The following is a 14,898-nucleotide window of genomic DNA, read 5'->3' on the forward strand; positions in this document are numbered from 1 at the left end:
CCGAGGTCGGGGGTTCCATCCATTATTTATTTTGTGCTATATAGTATTGTACCCGGGGAATTGTACACAACAGTGATATTCAATACACAATCATGCGTATTGAATTTAATTAAATCTCCCGCTCTGGTACATCTGTGTTGCCGACAATAGAGGGCCAAATACAGTAAACGCTTCTCGGATTGGTGTATATGGACAATACATTATATCGATTTTGACACGGTGTCAGTACATTTCCATGGTCAGTAAAATACTATAGAGGAACCTACCATTTTTCTTGTATTTACATTCGATGTTTTTATCAATTACATAAAAATCCATTTTAGACCCCAAATGTTTTTTCAGGAAATAAAAGATTAGATTACCATAAAAACGAAACAGTAATCTTTTGCGGGTCTAATGTTATTTATACATAGAATTTTCAACGTTTTTCTATCCTTATTCTTGCTCAATTAAAAAAATATTTTGGCGTATATAAAATTGAAATAAAATTCTCTGCCTCATAAACGACATCAAATGTGCCACAATTGGGTATCACGAATCGTTATATATGATGTGCAGTTAATATTCATATTTTCTTTTATACAGAGGATGCTTCAGTTTTGACAGGAAAAATATTTTCTTGAAAACCCTCCCACTCGGTTATTTCAAAACGTAACCACGCTTCCCTAGAATGTGCAATAATTTAGCATTAAAATTTTTCTTATTCTAACAGCAAGCGTTTCTAGAATGAATTATGGCGAAATGTGGTGTACTACCCAACTTTGTTTTGTCTTATTTTTGCAACGGAATACAGCATAATTATCTTAGATGTAACAAGAATGAGAAAATACAGATTGCGTGATGTTTTTGATTTTCGGGGAATTCCAGATCATCCAGATGTGTTTTGAGGTAAATGCGACGTGTTGCGGAATTTGGCTAGCAAATAGCGATGCATTGGGGGACTTTTGAGGCAAATGCGACGTGAAATTTAGCTCAAATTTATGTATAGCCCGGTGTATAGCACTTTTAGCGATGCATTTTGGAAAAGTGCATAGCAGTTGATGGAAATTGCATCGCAAAATGCGATGCGATACCATGGAATTTGACCGCTGAACACAGTATAAGTTTATAAGATATACAGGATAAAATATCAATCCTGAAAATCTTTGCATGTACATAAGATAAGTATTCAAATAATATTTTTATTAGGCTAATGGAAATGAATCATAAGTGTCCAACTGCCTGGTCACATCAAACGGGGGTCAACACCTTGAACCAGTGCATTATGAAGTTTTACCTACATGTAATAATGAATAAAGAATAATCAGAAGTGACTTTGTCCTTACATATTATCAATTTCCATCAACCTTATCAGCTGCCTCTTAATACAATACAATTACAAATGTACCAATCACATAATTCACATTGCCTTAAAATAAGTTTTTATCAATCAGATGAATGGTATAATACATTAAAAGTTGCACACAATACTTGTTAATGGTTGTTAATCCCAAGCATTGTGGCATGTAAAACGAACTATTATCTTTGCGGTGAATTCAAATCAATACAGATAATAATTACTGCATAATTAGTTTTAAATTTTGGTTGTTTTTCTTTAAAATACTGATATTTCAAATATAAAATTGGATCAATTGAGCCTATATTTATTGGTCGAGCTATGAGTTTTAAAATATTGGACAAGCGAACCGAGTCCAATATTTTAAAACTCATAGCACGCACTCAATAAAATATTGGCCGAAAACATCAATTTTATCATGTTTTGGATCCAATATTTTCACACACTTGGACTCGTCAAAACATAATAATGAACTGAATGGGGTATCAACATGCACATACACAATCCACCTTTCTTTCTGTATTAAAATATTGTGAATACAATTAATAGTTCTGAAGCTATAGGCGTATTTGTAACAGTTACTTGTTATGAAGTATTTACATTGCACATACTACATTTTAGGTACCTCTATGATAATATCATTATTTTTTCTTGTTTTTTGGTGTTTCTTTTAAGATTTCCAAATTCTGATATGTCTTACAAAAATAAGTAGGGATATTTTGCAACAATTTCCCAATTTTTGATGCCAAAAAACAGCAGCATATATGAAGTCTTGCCTGCATTTATTATGTCACAATTTATTATTAAATCTCAAGTTGCAGATGATATCAAGGGATGTACATGTATCTACCATATCCCCACTCTGAAATACAGATTGGCATCAACTTAGTGGACGTACATGTATAGAGTGCATCCCAAATTGATTAGTATCTGTATTTCATCATCACATCATCAGTACATGTATGTTTCATAATATTTTTGCAGTGACCATTAATAGCATATGTGGATCTTGTGATGTTCAAATTACGGAAGAGATGTAAATCATGTAAAAGTCAGACAAAACATAACATGGTTTCATGGGTGAGCATTAATAATTTTGTGACATCCTGTAGTACATGTCTTCCATTAATTTCAGTGTCCTTGTTGAGGGTATCTGTTGTTCCTTCTTACATGCATCCCTCCTGACCTCGAACAAGTCTGCCTTTCAGTTTCCACGCATCCTGCATTTGGAGAGAGGTAAAATTGTAATTTTAAGTTCAGTTATGCCCCAAGAGCATGACCTTTCTCCAAAATGTAGATGTATTATGTCTGGAGACTTGCAGCTACATGCAGTTGAGATCCCCCAGTCATTATATTTGCTAATAATTAATATAGATTTATCTGTATGCCCATTATGCATACTCTGGCTATTACATTTAAGCATAGAATTTTGATTTGTATTAATTTGTGTACAATTGATAGATTAATGTCAGCCCTTGTGGAAAATTGATACATTACAAAAAGCATTGTTTAGAGGTTAATGACTGCTTTGTTCAGAGGTTAATGACCTTGGAATGTCCCTTATTCTTTGTTTCCAAAGCACAATGTTTAGATATTTCACAATACCCTCAAAACAACTGATGCAAAGTTATTAACCTCATTAATAATTGTCACTTTTCACTTTTTTTAAATTCCATTTATGTCACATTTTCTTCTTTTCAATTTGACTGTATCTTTTGTTTTCCCTGTAAAAAATCCAATAGCTGAAAAAGAAATACTGCTATAGTAATCAATCATAGCATGCAATCATTCGATGTTCAAATATGGCGGCCACGTCGGCCAGCCTCTGCATAATTTGTTCGAATGCATAACACATCACGCAACAAGGTCATTGTAAAGCATACATTTAACTACATAACGAGATGTGGTCATTATACTTTTAACCTGAGTCTGAGTTTCAGTATTTTAGAACATTCAGTGCGATCCTGTTACAACTGCACATATGCAGCAGAAATTATTGCCCTAAGATTCATAACAAAAGTTGTATATGCATATATTTGTTTTGTTTGTTATGAATTTGGAATTCAGTCATCACTAACAAGCATTACACAGTAACATACATAGTTGGTTAGATGCCAAATGATTCAGTCTATTCTTGGGATATCGTCACCCCATACCACACTAACCATCAAAAACTTACCGCATATTCAAACTGCACTTCTTCGCCAAGTTTCTTTTTGGCTATCCCAATCACTTCTTCAGCAATGTTCTCATGGGTGGTGCCTTCAACATCAATGTAATCACAATCAGTACTGCTGGCATAGTGACAAGAAATTGCCTGAAATGTGTTCAAACAGAAAATTGAATTATACCTTTTGAATTTAAAGATTTTTTCTGTAATACCACTTCAAATAGTAGAACTCATTTTATATATATAACCGGTTCATAAAAAGGCACTATCTCTGAACTTATATTTTATCAGCATTCTTTCATACTGTTTAAATGGGATCCTGATTTGGCTAATTTAGTCACATCATCACTGGTCAAGAAATATCGGTAAGCCACATAGCATCATGTGATCCAGACATGGCCTAGTTCTACTCACGTCTTGAACATGTTGGCAAGTGCTAAATGACCTTGTTGAGAACAATAAAGAAGGATGTCACTGCAGGTTCAAAATGTGGCATACAAAAGACAGCAAAAAAGGATTTTGTATGAGAAATTAGGAAGTTGTAATAAACTTTGATAAAATCCAATACCTTTCTAAATCCTTCAGTGCGATTCATTCCAGAGCCATGAAAGAGCAGGGGATGGAAGAACACTGTATCACCTGTCTCCATCTCCAGATGCACACGCTCATCGTCAGGGCGGAAGTTTTTAATACCATGGTACATCTTGTTCACTCCTCCCTATGAAATGGTAAAATAAAAATTGATGAAACAACTACCGGTACTAGGATAATTAACTGGTTAGCTCTAGCATAAGGCTAATGAAAGTTGACTCCCAGTTTCCCGTTACCCGACTCCGGTCAGAAAAAAATGCCGATCAAATATTTCATTATTTTCCATTATTTCATTATTTCACATTTTCAAGTTTTTAAGAAAAAAGGATAGTTTTAATGTCATCTTTCACGTCCGACTAACGTATTTTAAGCACTTTTACGCCGAACCCTGACCGGCCCGAATAGTCTTTGCAAACGCTGGGTTAAACTACGTGGTAAAAATGGCGATATCGTGAGGGCGCATTTACTGGAGACTAGGAATCCCTGCATCTAAGTTTCTCCTACCACTAAATGGATAGACCGAACACAAAGAGAGGCAGCCAAGTTCGCGGGAACCAGCGATGAACAAATATGAAAGCATTTCTACCGTGCACTATATAGCGCGCTATATATAGACAACATCAAAATAAATAAAATAAACAAAGGTTGAAGTCAAATTTATTCTGCTTTTCTTACAAATATTTATGTATTTAATAAAATAAACTTATAAATAAAATGATTTATTTGTCAATTTCTTGCATGGTTGTTTTATTATTAACACGTGCACCCTGTGATGATTTTTACCAGCAACCTCCAGTTTGTGCAAGTAGACAAACTAATTTCCGTATAAATATTGCTTCCAAAGATGTGCTTGTGGAGAGTAAGTTTGGTTTGTAAAAAGTAGTGTGCAATAGAACACACAGACACCGTGTATTTATATGGAAAAGTGGTTCTCCAAAGACTATCATGGACTTCTGGTGCTTTCATATGTTGCACAACCTATAGGTTAATTTGAAGATTCCAAAGAAGATGTGCTTAATTAAAATTTGTTTTGAAGTGAAGCATGGTCATTACTAACTATACTTTATTATTTTATTTGGGCCTAAAAACATAGCATTCCGTAATTAACTTTGCACCGATAACGAAAGTTTGAAAATAATGAATAATGAATAATGAAACAGTCACCTACCCAGTCATGAAAAACTATGTAACGGGAAACTGGGGATCAACTTTCATTAGCCTAATAGTATAGTTTATTCTGCATGATAATTTGATTGATTTACATGATCACAAGGAAAAAAAAACAGGTGTACAGTTACATGCACATTTGAAATGTCTCAAGTTGTTGACAGTGTCTATTGCAGCAAGAAGTGAGAACTAGCATGCTAGGAGGAACTTCTGGTCTACAAAAGTCAGTATCATGATTGTACATGTACATACACCCATACAACTACCGTATTTCGTCAAATAGTCGCCCCCCTGAAATAAACTCCCCCACCACTTTTTTCAACCAAGATGTTTCAAAAATTCGATATTTCCATGCTATCTTGTGTAGTAAGCTTACCAAGTTGCTCACATGGTCGGTAATAGCAGCAATAAATGGCGAATATCTGCATCAGAAACCCGGAAGTGAACCAAAAGTCAGTGTCAAAAGTTCATAGTTTGTCATTTTAGCGTGACTTTTAAGCTTACCTAATGATTTTAACGGGAATTGTCGTGCTAAAAATGACCTCTAATAAACGCCCCTTGGGAAAATGTAACGCCCCCGGGCGCGTTTATTTGACGAAATACGGCATACAATTCAATGTCAAAATCAACTGGAAATAAGTTTTTTTTAAGGATATCTATTGAACTATACCAAATAAGAATAGGATGCTAGAATCATAAAATGGCCCTTTATCCCCATATACCCACCTCCCACTCAGGATACACATGCTGCTGCAATTCTCTTGTATGACTACCAGGCACCACAACTAGACAACCATTCTCTCTGTGCACCTTCTCCATGGCTGTCCAGGAACACACAATACGCTCTGCAGGTCTGAATGGGAAGTAGTGCAAATCCTGATGCATAGGATGGCGGGAGCTCTTGGTGCCTGCACAAAGGTGTTGAAAAACATGCACATTTTTTTTAAATCATGGTAATTTTGCACTATCTATGGTATTACACTGTATATGAAAGTTTCCCATTACATATGAATGCAATTACATCAAAAGGATCAGATCTTTCTGCACTAATATCACCGCACGCACATGGTCAAGATAATGTCAATTGAAGTATTGATCAATTCCCATAAAGCAATAATGTTCGATTTCCATAAAATGAGCATAAAGTCGCAGGACCTAGTTTGCCATATCTACGGAGTCTAGATTTTATGTTATGACCTCTGAACTGTCAAGGCTATATATATTACGTAGGCTATATAGGGTTGTTGAACTTGGACCCATGATTCTAGAATAAGATGACGTCTCAGAAACTATATATTTTGTGTTTCATTTGTCAAGGCGGATAATTTGAGACCATTTTCATTGCAATTGGAGCATTTTGAAAATTTTACCCATGTACAATTTTGTTTTTACCCTTTGACCTTTTTTGATCTATATCTCATTAATTAGGTATTGTATAGATATATAACCATTGACTTTTTACTTCTTAGGACCTAAAGAAAAATGTTTGATATTTTATACTTTGATTTAAACATTTTAAAATTTTATCCCCTTGTTTGACCTTTGACCTCAATAACTTAATTTACAAGGGTGCCATTTTGGCTCCTGGCTGATTCTGAATATACACACCCCTGGTTATTACTTAAAAGAAAAAATTGCAGTAATACGCAATTTCATGCTTATACTGGATTTCAATGGTCTCTATCTTCTCCCCCAAATGGTTGGTCAGATTTTTTTGTCTCCGTAGGATTTTCAAATCAGCATACCTAACAACCCCTATGTACACATTTTCATGATTTCTGCCTGTAGGGAATATCTCACTTGATCTGTGTCACATATCTGCCTCGCTAAGAGACAAACTGAAATAAAAATAAAATACAGATTCTGTACATGTAACCTGTCACTGACCTGGATCTGGTGGCTTATTGATTAGCATAGTGTGCATGGCTTTGATATTGGGACCAGTGAAACACTCGATATATTCCAATATCTGAAAGATTACATAAGAAATAAACAGTATTGGTATTAAAATTATATAATACATGCCGTGTGGATCAACAGCAGGCATAATTAATTGAAACCAATGAATACAAATTATCATTTTTCATATTAAAAAGACAAACAATCATGCAATTTTTTTAAAAATAAGTCAACCATGAATGATCCTAGCATATATAGCTCTAGATCCAGGGACACTACAAACCCCCCCCCCAAAAAAAAACAACAACTTACAAAAAATATTTTAATTGAAATTCGAGTATAGTTCCACTCCCCAATTACAAAAAATATTCACCTAAAAATGGGGTGGGATTATACTCGAGTCAGTACGGTAATTGTATCTACCTCAGGCAATGTGCAGTAGCTGAACAACACTGGGTCATTTTGGTAGTCTTGTATCTTAGTCACAGCTTTCTCTCCTTGGACAAACTCTGATTTGGCAATGGCAACATCTCGCATTACGAGCATGCCACGGTTCTGTACTCTGCCACTGCATATGTCTGCAAAGCGTTGTCTGTAATTTAAAAAGTTTTAGTTAAAGCCATATAATGTATGATCTTATAATAAGAAATAGGTTAATTTTTTTCAAACCTGATATGTTTACACATGTCCCATATTACACCTAAATGGAATCAGCCAAATTTGAAGTGTTTGTCAGTCAATGGAGCAATTTCGGATATAAAGTCATATGTAATTCACACATTAATTAAAAGGGCATTTCATGATCCACAGCCTCATCCCCACTTTTCTCAAAAAAAGTTGAGATTTTTATACCAATGGATACCTCTGGCTACATAATGTTTATGTACAAAATATGTCTTACAGATTAATTAGTTTAGCAAAAATATCGCTAAATTTGAATTTCGTTCTGGTATACCAGAACGAAATTACAACGCATTGTCTATGGAGCAGTGTAACACACATAATCATGCATAACTCGCGAACGGAAAATCGGAATCAATTGAAAATTTGGGAATAAGCTCTTTTCGTGGACATCTACTGGAAAATGTCATAAAAAGAGGATGCTAGGATCATGAAATCCTCCTTTAACTTCCCCATACAACTCCATGTTAAACAACGAAAATAACCAGTGGGGTTTCTTTCACTTTACCTTGTTATTTATGCTTAAAATGGATAAATATTATCTCAACATTTTGAGTAAAGAATGAAAAAATAAAATTTGCCAGAAATGGTACATGAGAGCATTAAAAACAAAATTGTATCGGAGTAACAGGCCATTGCAAAATATGGTAGTGCAGGCAGAGTTTTTGTTTTCTTTCTTTTCCACTTCCTGTACTACATTGTATATTTATACTCATATAAATCATAAAATGACAACTGAGACCAATTTAGACGTCTATTTTGAAATCACCATGAGCATTTTAAACAGGGACAACTTTAAAGCCAAAAAGAGCAACTACATGTACATTGCAGGTTCTATCCCCAGATCCCCGAGTCAGAATATCTGCCAGATCTCATGATCTTAGATTCCATTTTCTTTCCATCTATACCCTGCGCATAAGGAATAACGCATAGCTACAGATCACAGGCTCACTTCAGCAAGGAGGTTAATCATTATCTGGGTGATCAGTTGCAGGTAGCTTCTACAATATCTAGTTCTTGATGCCTACATAATATGTAGATATGCCTTGAAAAAAAACCTTACTGACCAATGTGGGTAAATTTAATATTTCCTATTTTGGTTCCTCACCAGATTCACTAAGTTGCCTGTATTTTTCAATGTTGTCAGGTCACACATATACAAATTACATAGCTTGGTCCCAGGGTATGGTCACTTGTAAATAGGGACAATTACCTGTAATTTTCAATTTTGTCAGGTGACACAAGTCCTCTTATCACCAAGAATCCTTGTTTCTCATAAAATGCCTCTTGTTGTGGTGTTAATTTACGATTACCTAGGGTGTAATTAACACCAGCTGCAGCTCCTTGGGTTCCATTCAATACCTGTGTTACATGCATGGTTAAGGAATTTTACACTTTAATACTAGTATAACGTACAGAACATGTGACAAATAAACATACATGTATGGTTGGATTCTAGATATACCGTAAACATTCGCCTAATGGCGCACATGGGCTCCTTTGCCTTGGGGGTAAATTTCATGTCAAATAGAGAGCTCCCTCTAAATCTAAATCTAAAAAGTCATGAAAATCTGTAAAACAATCACTTTCTTCAAGTTTTTTTTCAATTTAAATCAATCCACTTTTGCCAAATGGCTGATTTTTACAACCCTCACCGCAGTGCCGCACACCAAAATAATGTTGCAGTTAATTGACATCAATTTCCTTTTAAGTTTCTAAGAATGCAAAACATGTCAAAATCATCAACAGCAATCCAGTTTAATTTGTATGAAATCAGACTTATTTTTATCAATAAATGAATTGGCGAGATAAGATCATATCATATGACTGCCCATCAAATATATTATCTGATTGATATCAAAATCACCTTGGTGGACCCTGAACTGTGAGAGCCAAAAGTATGCACCTACACATAGGAAACCTTTCCCCCGGACCTTTCCACTTGCCAGGCAAATCAAAAAATAAATGCAGAGTAAGCAAGGTTATAGAACTATTATAATCTGGTAACTTATGCAAGGTCAATAACATTTTGGTCTAGGAGATCCATGTTGACCTTTGAATTTGTTTATCAGTGTTTATGGTATTGTTGACTTCATTTAAAACTTCAGATGAAATGGTGTACGTGCAATGGTGTAAGTTTACCCTCACACAGTATTGTCATAATCAATTCACAAGGAATTCATGAGTCTTATGGCAAAAAAATGTTTAGTTCGATTTGTGACTTTTGTCACACATCGTGTCATAGCAGAAGTGATTGTTACGAGACTGTTGTTTTGTTGGTTTTGCAATAAAAGAATCAGGTTGTTAAAAGCTTCCACTGTATACAAATAATTTGACATGAAATTTAAACTCCTATTAGCATATAATTCAAACCACAGTGGGTTTAAACAACCACATTTGAACAACCCTGAGAATTTTAAAGAACTACCATTAAACAACCCTGAGTTATAAAAACACCCATAAACAAAACCCTGCATTTTTAAACAGCCACCATTAAACAACCCTGGTTATTTTTACAACAACCGCCATTCCCATCCCTGCATTTTTAAACAACCACCATTAAAAAGAACTCTTGATATTTTAATAACCACTTTTAAACAACAGTTGTTTAGAAGTATATTTTGCAGTAAACTTTTGACAAGCGCGTACTACCGTGATGTTACACAAAATCAGAGCTAATTATAACAATGCGTATGGCGCAAAGTTCATTCACAAATTTCCATCAGCACATCGCCTCAGCAGCCAATCAGAGACAAGTGCGTTTCAACGCAGTAAATATGTGGTGTACGCTCAAAATACGCTCTCGTCAATTATTGCAAAATATTATAGGTTGTTTAAAAGGGTGCTAAAATTTAAATTAAACAACCTCCATTGTTTAAAACTTAAACAACAGTTGTTCAAGTTCACTGCTTAAACAGCAGTTGTTTAAAATTTTAAACAAGTTGTTATAATTTTTTGCTGTGTGCCTGTTAAGGATTATATGCTGGGTTCAAAATAGCTCAAAACATCATGGCCCTAGTTGTTCCTTCCTCATCATAGTCATAGGGCCATGAACATGATACCATTTCAAAGCCGGGGCACCCTGAACTCATGTCGTGGTGACGACGTCACACTGACGGCTTCTATTTGTAGGAAGAATTCAAAACACAGCGACGATAACAGTCACAAATCTGGTCATTTTACATCCTCAAATTTTACAAACATGTACGGTACCAAATATGTTTTGTTTGAGTCTCATCTTAGCTCATCTTCATTTACGGTACTTAAGAAACACTAGCAACAAATTTGCTAGCAGCTGCCCTTGCATTTGTTGGTGGCTAGTGTTCGTTTGTATCCATTTTTTTGGGGGGGGGGGTAAACATATTACATAATGCCACGTAAAGGCTAATGAAAGTCAATTCCCAGTTTCCCGTTACATAATTTTTCATGACTGTGTAGGTGACCATTTCATTATTCATTATTTTATACCATTTCATTACTGCATCTGTTACAGGTGTAAACCAATAACTACCGGTACCCATGTATACATGTGATAAATCACAGTATGTAGTTTACAACCACATAAAGGTGATTGTACAACCATTATCAAAAGTTTCATAATATTTTTTACGGGATGAGATCAGAGCAGATCAAAAAGTGCGGGACAGAGAATTGAGTAGGTATTCATTATTAATTCATTATTAACCATATACCATGCTCCCACTGCAAAGAAAATCCCTGAAAATCAACAGAAAGAGATTTATGATATATTTAAAACCACAATTATTTATTTGTGTGTTAAAATTTGTTAGAAGTTTATTCAAAATAATGAAATATTTGGCCAGCAAATTGTTTTGAGCGGAGTAGGGTAACGGGAAACTGGGAATCAACTTTCATTAGCCTAAGGGAGGAGGTCATCTGGGGTCACATAGGCCTACAGTAGTGTACATTGTACATGACTACATGTGCCTGCTATCACAATTTCACACACAAAAGTTTGGGCAATTTGATGACACATACTATTTTTGTCTGTAACTTCAAAAGTATATATGTGTACGTCCATATCAAAACGATGCACTTGCCGGCTGCTACATGCGTCTCATTTCACACAATAGCTAGGAATAAATATCCCAAATCATCCCAAAGTAACATGGTTGAGGAATATTCTTTGTATTCCTAACCATGTGACCTGGGGATTATTTGAAGTGACCTCCACTTGAGATGAGTCTGGTATTTATTATCCCTAGCTATTATGTGAAATGAGACACATGTAGCAGCCGACAAGTGCATTGATATGGATGTACACATATGTGCACTATAGGGAAAATAACAAATTCTCGATCATGAGAGGATGTACCTTCTGCGTCAGCATACTTTTCATAGAATAACACGATCGCGCGACCTGCATGGACTGGCGACTGGTCTTTGCGTAGTACGCTCGACGCAAATAACTGTGCGTATCCATGTTGGTTATCATGATCGAGAATTTAATATTTTTACTATAGAAACATGATTAACCCCTTAATGTTTAGGTAATTAGATTACCTTTCAAATGAAAGAACTTTCAGCTAAAAATATTGAACTTCAAAGTTCAAAATTTTATAACATCCCTACCATAGACATCTCACTGTTCTCAGACCTGCGTTCGGAGAATTCATCAGTGGAAATCGTTGTGACGGAGGTGCGAGTACCTCGGGCTAGGCCGGGGTTTAAAACATACATGACATATAAAATAACTAATCATGTAATACTATACTATAGTAAATACCAGAGAACTTCAGCGGTGGCATGATGTTGCATGTAAATGTATATGTATATGCGCTCGCCATGCAAAAGAGTCACCGGCCAATCAGACATCGATCTGGTTCTGATCAATCGTAGCCAATCAGAACCTCACTTCCGTGTTTACGGTCGATGCGATGTTAGAAAGAGCCATCGCTGAACTTCTCTGGTATTTACTATACTATAGTACACTAGATTTCGCGGTTCTCGGGTTGGGCGGTTCTCGTGATAGACCTAGCGCCTATCTCTAATTACCTAACACCGTTAGGGCCTACCCATAATACTTGTCCTGACCTTTCAAACTACTACTATAGTATATACGTCTCTCAATGATTAAGACACAACTTAATCAACTCTGTTTTGTAGCTGTGGCGCTTACTTTGGAACCCATAATCTGAAAACCCATCGTTCGCCTCTTTCAAGCCCTGTCCTGCTACCACATTGGAGGACCGCGAAATTCTAGTAGTATCTGGATGTAGGCCGTCAATTCAATCGGGCGAAATGTGAATGCAAACGGGTTATATAGGCCTTACCATAACTGATGATTTTTTATGTTAATCATGTCTTGAAAATAGGCCTATATTAGTCCGATTAGATGCACCTGTCACACTGTTATGCTTTCCGATGCGCGATGCGGTACTCTGCGCACACACCCGTTGATACTCCGCGATGGCACACCGCAATCACGCGATTTCGCACCATGCGTACGCGATATATCGCACCGCGCGAACGCAATAGCGCGCGGACAGAGGGACGGATGGACGGACACACCATTATTAGTATTATGATGTAGTACAACAAGTCATACCTAGAATATTTTTTCAATTTGAATTTTATCCTTTCTAGGTATGACTGCTTTTACCGTAAAATTTGCGTCAATTCCCGACCATGATATGTGCGCCATGTTTTTTAGGTTCCCCGATTGCCGATTACATAGACGAGATGAGCAACTGGTAATCAGCGATCTAGCGAACCTGTACAGTATCGGGCTTTTACCGTAAAATTTGCGTCAATTCTCGACCATGATATGCGCCATGTTTTTTTAGGTTCCGCGATTGCCGATTACATAGACGAGATGAGCAACTGGTAATCAGCGATCTAGCGAACCTGTGCAGTTTCGGGCTGCTATTCAATTGCGTGGTGCATGGGTTACGTGTATTTTCAATGTAAAATACCTATACGGTGATCCACCCATAATAAAAAAAATCACCGTATAGAATAGATCCCTGTACTAGTAATAGTACATGTATGTATAATGAGTAAGCTTAAAAAAATTCAGTATGTCAGTTCTGCTTAATACCAATGTTACCGATTCACGTCTATTTGTTCAGATAACACGACTGATTCCAACTTTTTTACGATTAAGAAACAATTAAATGAAGATATATAAAAACAAGGATACAATGTTCTCTTGAAACCCTCTAAAATTCGCCGGTTTATGACCCAGATGTTGACTCAAAATCTTCAATCTGCCATCCGCCATGATTGCTTATTGCTAATAATTTTTTATGTCATGTGACATCGATCACATGATGCGTTCTGAAGAAACCCTGGGAAAAGCAGACACGGTACAAACAGGCACATGTGCGTAAGAAACCAAGAAACTACCGGTATCCTCTATTTAGGCCGTATAAAATTAATGTTTTGGTTCTCGTCCCCTACCTCTGAGATTTGTTAATTTTTTTCAGAATTTTCAAATATTTTTTAGACTTTGGAATATTTTAGGAAAACTTTATACATATAGGCCTAGGGCCTAAATAAGTTTATTAGAGAATATGGGTAGCACTTCCAAAACTTTTTTGGTAGGGCCTACTCTGGGGGTTTATCCCTCAGAATCTCACAATCAAAAAAAGAAAAAAAAAGGCCTCCTCATTTCCTCGAAAACCACTAACAATGCATGCGGGAAAATGTGACATGATGCAGTCATGTCTACAGTAGAATTCATCTCGACCTTTGCAGGACTTAAACCCCATTAAAAGCTATTAAACCAAGATAACACTCATTGAAGCAGCTCAACTGATTAAATCAGATCTTCTCTGGTTGTGCACAAGTGTCTGTTTTCAATGTGCGACATCGCAATAAACCTGGTATTATAGCTTCAGTTGGGTAACCGATTATAAAGGAAACGAAAGGAAACAATGGTATGTGTACTTTTGTTCACGAAATGAGACAAAGACCTGCTTTTTGTTAACCAGCATTCTTCAAAATGAGCAACATAATGATTGTTGACTTAACACGGTTTGGAAATAATTTCTTCATATTTTTGGTGTTATCTGTCGTTTACATATCCTTC

General features: G+C 35.9%; 1 protein-coding gene across 1 annotated transcript; it reads right to left on the reverse strand.

The window, feature by feature from the left end:
* Window positions 1-1,750: 1,750 nt before the first annotated feature.
* On the reverse strand, window positions 1,751-14,105 carry LOC140152615 (phytanoyl-CoA dioxygenase, peroxisomal-like). Its single transcript, XM_072175026.1, has 8 exons — window positions 14,008-14,105; window positions 9,058-9,206; window positions 7,587-7,755; window positions 7,152-7,233; window positions 5,991-6,172; window positions 4,075-4,224; window positions 3,516-3,653; window positions 1,751-2,556 (listed from the first exon to the last, which is right to left on the reverse strand). The coding sequence occupies exons 1-8, from the start codon at window positions 14,086-14,088 to the stop codon at window positions 2,503-2,505; spliced, it is 1,005 nt and encodes a 334-aa protein (XP_072031127.1). The 5' UTR covers window positions 14,089-14,105; the 3' UTR covers window positions 1,751-2,502.
* Window positions 14,106-14,898: the final 793 nt, after the last annotated feature.

This window comes from Amphiura filiformis, chromosome 5 (genome assembly GCF_039555335.1).
Source record: "Amphiura filiformis chromosome 5, Afil_fr2py, whole genome shotgun sequence".
Lineage (NCBI taxonomy): Eukaryota > Metazoa > Echinodermata > Ophiuroidea > Amphilepidida > Amphiuridae > Amphiura > Amphiura filiformis.